Source organism: Mirounga leonina, unplaced genomic scaffold, assembly GCF_011800145.1.
Source record: "Mirounga leonina isolate KUSES-001 unplaced genomic scaffold, KU_Mleo_1.0 Mir_174, whole genome shotgun sequence".
Taxonomy (NCBI): Eukaryota; Metazoa; Chordata; class Mammalia; order Carnivora; family Phocidae; genus Mirounga; species Mirounga leonina.
The window spans coordinates 38,105,202-38,111,201 of record NW_023270451.1 but is presented as its reverse complement, the minus strand read 5'-3'; the positions used below and the strand labels follow the sequence as shown (position 1 = coordinate 38,111,201).

The 6,000-nt window shown below is 49.7% G+C and overlaps 1 protein-coding gene across 3 annotated transcripts in view; it reads left to right on the top strand.

Moving 5' to 3' along the window:
* The first annotated feature begins 510 nt into the window (after positions 1-510).
* The window catches only part of CDCA7L (cell division cycle associated 7 like), a 43,502-nt gene continuing 38,012 nt past the window's right edge, over positions 511-6,000 (top strand). Inside the window, exon 1 of one of the 3 annotated variants that reach the window (XM_035020715.1) lies at positions 511-667. In XM_035020715.1, the coding sequence (XP_034876606.1) occupies positions 644-667 (24 nt within the window). In that variant the 5' untranslated portion in view covers positions 511-643. The remainder of the gene's footprint in view (positions 668-6,000) is intronic. The other 2 variants (XM_035020716.1, XM_035020714.1) reach the window with 2 other exon arrangements.

The window sequence follows — 6,000 nt, the reverse complement described above, 5'->3', positions numbered from 1 at the left end:
CTCAGGGCCTCGGTAAAGAAACCCGGGTTGCTAGTTTTGCAAAGTGAACCCTGCAGCAAATGTTTGGGGAGGCGGCAGAACCCCGCCCCTTTACAACAACTAAACAAAACGAGCCCTGAAGTGGCTCTAAAATGCTCTCCCGGAGCAGAGACGGAGTGCCGCGGAGGCATGTGCTTCAGGGCAGGACCTGGAATAAGCGCTGCAAAGATCCGGCGCGCGTAGCCGGGCGTGCCAGCTGGAGGCTGCGCCGGGACTGCCCCCTCATTTCTCCCGCGCGAAACCCGGCCGGACGGCTCCACTCCCTCCCTCCGCTGCAGGGGGGAGCTCGGGGCCCCCGCGCCGGCAGCCGCCGCGGGCCGCGCCCATCTGCAGCCCCCTCTCGCGCCGCGGGCGAAGCGAGGTTCCCCGGTCGCCAAGTTCGGTCCGAGACCCGAGGCTCGCCGCCGGGCGCGGCGGCGCCGAGTGGACGGCGCGGCGCGCTCCCCCTGTCCCGGGCGCCGAGTGCGCCCCTCCCCCGGCCCGCCGGAGCTCCGGGCGCAGCGCGCGGGCTGCGCGGCCGCGGGTGTTCTGCGTGCGCCGGCCCGTGGCGAGCCGGGTTCCCGTGGCCGCGTGCTAGGAGGAGGCCGGAGCCCGGGTGGGAAGAATGGAGCTGGCGTCTCGCTCCCAGGTGAGGGTCCCGCCGCAGCCCGGCCGGCCTGCCCTTTGCGCCCGGCCCTCCTCCCCGCCTTGGGCTGGAAACGTGGCCCTTGGCCGCCGCGTTGTGGACCTGGCCAGCCTCGCCCCGGGAACGCCGGAGCGGCCGCGCCCTGCAGGTGTGCGCGGTGGGTCACCGCTGCGCCGGCCCGGACTGGAGAGGTCGGGCGTCCCCCCGCGCGGCGGTCGCCTCGGTCCCGGGGGGTCGCCCGGGGGGTCGCAGGCCGGGCCGCTGGGGCCGCGAGCCCCAGGAGTGGACGGACGCGTTTCGAGGGAAGTGCGGGCGGGCGGCAGCAGGGGCGTAGCGCCTGCCTTTGCGGCGCTGGTGGATCCGGCGGGGCGGGGGGGGCGGCGTGTGCGGGGAGCTTTTCTGGTGCGCGCCCCCCATTTTCTCCGGGAATTGGCGCAGAGATGGGGAAGTTTCAGAAAAGTGTAATTTTTCTAAAAAATTGCCGGGAGTCCGGTTCAGCTTGGGTGAGGGAGTGTAATTTACAAGGAATTGCTCTTGTATTTGTTCTAGAACTTTTGTGTTTTTAAGGAATTTCAAACCACTTGGAGGGGGAAGTGGCAACGTCATGAGGCCAAGTTAAAAAACAAAAAGCCCCGAGATCACAAACCGTAAACACAGCAGGACCCCAAACTGTTTTAAAAACCTCATTTACAAACATTTGAGAGTACCCCCCCCAAATGTTTCAGTAGGTGGTGGGAATGTGAACGTGACCTCAGTTTTCTATTTTGCTTCTTAAAAGAGCTTTTCCTTACTTTCTATTAACGAATATACCTAGTATCTTCAGAGGTAAGCAGTACCCACTTTTTTTAAATGAACTAAAAATAAAACTTTTAGAAAGGGAAGGAAGCAGCGTGTGGGAGCCCCGAGAGAGGCTTTGTGACGGTTGGATTTTTTTCTTGCTTTTTTTGAGTGCCTTTGACTCACCGCTTCCACTTTACCTTGGACTGGTAATGTTTTACCTCTTCTCCACCTGGGTGCTGGGCCTCGGAAAGAGAGGCGGGGCTCCGGGCGTATCCTTGGAAGACCGAAGCGACCCAGCAAGTTCAGTGGTGCTTGAGCCCAGGCGGTTGTCACCTGCCTGGGTCCTGGTGCCAATTAAAGGCAGAGCCATTAATGGTTGGTCGCTTTGGCCATTTAGTGGTGTCCGAAGGGCTTCCTGAAAGTAGACATTTGAGAAAGAATTGTTGCGGAGGTTGATGAGAAAGAGTACTGTTTTTAAATTTCCCCAATGAGGGGGAGGTATTAAAAGCAAGGAAAAGAAACAAGACTAAGGACTGAGACAGGGTCAGTTTTTTGTTTGTTTTATTTTTCACTGACCTTTACCATATAATTAGTATCCTCTGCTTCTAGGAGGCTTGGATTTCTCTAGGACTTAACCCTTTCTTCAAGGAGCCTCGAGCCACGTGTGAATTTCATCAGTGTATCTTGATAATATAGGACTCTAGAAACCTGTTGTTCTGTTCAAACTGTACTTCCACCACTTAAATACACAGTTCATGTTTAGATTTAAAATGTCCCCAGAATGTGTGGTCGGGAGTGAACCTTTTACCATCAAATAACAAGGCTAATTTTTGGTACCTCTAAAACGTTAAATAAACAGTTTACCATGTGGGGGTAGTCCACAAATTATATCTGACCCATTATGCACCAATTAGGGCAAATTACTATATGTAAGATAATCAGGTTTTTTTCCCCCTTTTCCAAAGACCTAATTGGCAGCACAAATTAAGATGCATGACGATTTTTTCCAGTGGAAATGTTCCTGTTCATCATAATTTAAATGTGAGCAGATTATGGACTCTTTAAATTAGTGGAGAGGTTCAGTGGGGTGGGCAGGTGACTGCAGATAAGAGCCCTTAATGAACATTTCAGGCACAGCAAGATGTTAAATCCGTGCGGTTCTACCCTGTACCCCAGCCTTATGAATAAAGCAGTGTGATGAACCACCTGAGGCAGCATTAGTGCTCAGTGGTTCTTACTCTCACACATACAGTAAATAGAATTTCCATCCCTTGGAGGGGGCAGAGCGGGAGGGGCTTCCAGCAAAGCAGCTTAGGCCTGATGTTATGAGAAGACCGTGATTTGAACCGACGTCCTTTCTAGCTTCTGCTTTTTTGCACCCTTACCCGTGTGTCGGATTTAATGTCCACTGACCGGGACCACAGCTCCCAAGGGTGTAGTCCTTGTTGGGCTGACCACCGATCTTTGGGTCTTTATGTCGAACGACAGGAGTAATACTCAAGGAAGGCAAGGGTCTGGTCCCTTTCTGAGAGCTCTCAGCAGTGCAGCTCAGAATTTCTGGAAGATGAGACTACCTCCGCCTCCTAGCAGAGGACCCAGCAGGTCCTGGATGTCACTGTTGTCCTGTTACTCTCTTCTTGCTCTAGGGTGCAGGTTGGACTCGCAGAGAAGGAAATGAAGCTAACTGGTCTCAGGAATAGTATAGAGCATGCTGTTGGGAGTGGTAAAGGGGAATTTCTCTGGTGCTGACTTCATAGCTACAAAGTGTCCTCTTCTCATTCTCTGACTGAATGTGTATGCCCAGAGCCTCAGAAGCTGCTCACAGAGGGGGATGGTTTGTGACTTCTTAGAAGGACAAGTACAGTGATTTGCCTTGAAGAACTAAATTCTCAGTAATTAGGAATTTCAGAGATCACAGTAATTCTGATCTGATCAGGCACACGGGACAGTAATCCGTGAGATAATCATGTGACTTAAAACCGTTTATGAATATTACAATAAATTAATGAAAAAGATCAATAAAGCCGTTCAAATAGAATAGGCATGTTCATTTTAAACTGTTCTTGAGAGTTCTGCTTTACCCATCAGCACTTTCTCTGAGCTACAGTTTACAGTTTTTACCTCCAAGATACGATTTTGTTTCATAAAAGACATAGCTTTATTCACCAAAGTGGGATTGATAGAGGCTGATGGAGGAGCCTTATCTAATAGAGATAAGACAATATTAGTAGGACTATTTTCTTTTCTTTTTGGAAAGCAGTGGTTTCTGAATGTTTTATTTTTATTTTTAAGTTTTTAATTTTAATTCCAGTATAATTAATAAACAGTGTTGTATTAGTTTCAGGTGTACAATACAGGGAACCAGCAATTGTGTACATTACTCAGGGCTCATCACGAGAAGTGCGCTCTGAATCCCGATTACCTCTTTCACCCATTCCTCACCCAGCTCCCCTCTGGTAACCATCAGTTTGTTCTCTCTCTGAATCTCTTTAAATAGGACCACGCAGAGGCATGTTTGGTAAATACAGCTGAAGATAACGTGCAGGAGACTTTGTCTTCCACGGTGGTAAATGCTACCATCTGTATGCAGTGCAAAAATACGCTGTAGTCTCAAAGTTAAAGGGGCCAGAGTTTGAGTTCAGATAGCGGATGGCTTCTGCCTGTTCTTCTTAATCATCAGCTGTTGACAGAGGGCTCCCTGACTGGGTTAGTCCATTTGTCAGATATTCTTTGAGCACTTATGTGCTGGGTACTAAGGTCACTCTGGAACTCCTTGCCTCTTCTGCCTTTGCCAGAACTCAGCTGGCTCCTGCTGTGCTTTGGGGATCTGCAAGGCCTTGGGTTTTGGGAATGGGAGAAGACCTGAAGAGCCATCCTGCCCCCCCCCCCCCCGCCCAGAAACTGTCATTTCCTTTTACCAGATTTAATCCTCACTGTAGTTCCAAAATGGCTTGTATTATCTATATTTTAAAAAGATAAGGGGAAGTAGAGCCATTTGCTCTGGGCAGCCCAGCTAGGAAGGGGCTGAGCCAGGATTCTGTCCTCAGAGCCAGTGCCTGACTGGCCGGCCAGTAGACTCACGGGATCTCGGCAAGTCACACAACTTCCATGGAAATAACATTGGGAGGATAGACATCTTTGTCCAACTTACAGTGCCATTGAGTTGATCAAGGACATGCTAAGTATAATGTATTTAAATACAAGGGGTTGTCAGCGCTTTGGGGTTTTCTCCTAATACCTTTGCTCCTCCCTTTAACTAGAAGGGCTGGGGCATTAATAGCAGCTGGTCTGGTACTTTTTTAGAAACTGGCCAGATGAGGCTTTGGACAGGATTCCTTGGATACTGACTGTAAAAGTCAGCCTGGGAGTATGAATCCGATCCAGAAGGGTTTTACACAGTAATGGTATTTAGATGAGTTTTGTATTGTCCAAGTAATATCCTGTTCATAGCAGCTGAAATAAAAACAAAGTTGGAACTACTGCTCTACCTCCCCTACGCCCTGGGTGTCATTTTCTAGATCTTTCCCATCCAGTGTTTGCCTGTGTTTAGTCACCATTTGTGCCTAGTTTTGCAGTATGATTGCAGTTTGAATTCTGTCTTTAGCACTCTCAGTGCTATTTCTGAGTAGCTCGGAGGTCTTCACGGTTTTCGTTTTTAATTACTGCGGCCTTTCCCTGAGGTGTGTATTTTATGTACTTTGCTGTTGAAAATTTTTTTCTTGATTAGAAGGAACTTTGCAGTAGATGTCTTGGGGTGGTACGTGTCTTGTGCCTTGTGTTGGCGTCCACGTTTCTTTATCATGTACTTACTGTTTCCCGGAAGGAATGTGCCTGCTTTGCAGTGGATCAGAGTCTCTGACACAATGTTTGCCCCCTTTATCCTGCTGTGTTAGCCAAGAGAAAGCAGTGTTTACTCAGGTTAGAACCAGGGCTGGCGGTAACGACTGAAACAGTGTTTTCTTCCTGAACCTAGAACACCTAGCAGTGTGTTTCTAGTTTGGGGGAAGGTGAGAGTCGTCTTAGAGGTATGTTGTTTACCACCTAGGAAACCAAGAAGACCCAGGCACGTGCTCATGGACGCATAGTTGACAGTGCCTGTGGCTTGGGCTGTCCCCGCATTTTGCAAGTTGGTCACGTGGATGCGGGAGGGCGGGGATACCCTGCTCTGAGCTCCTCTCCCCTGTGGTGCTGAATCACTTTGTTTTGCCTTCTTTTGTATTGCTTATTTCAACTATAAATCATCTCCTGGATGCCTGAAAATAGGTGTTCATTGAAGGTTGGATGTCTAAAGGTAAAACCGTAGGTTCCTAATAAGGGGTTTCTAAGAGCTGAGAAGAATGTATTTCGGGATCTGGGTGCTGGTTATCATGGGTCGGTGCAGTCTGTAAAACTTGACCAGACTGTGCGCGTAAGCTATATGCACTTCCCGTTGCACTTAAAATGTTTAAAAAATAGCATATATAATCCCTACGAAACAGGCCCAAAGCCTGTGCTTTTAGACTGCCGAGCCTGCCCAGGGGTGTGGGTGCCGACTGCCCAGGCGTCTTGTGCCCTTC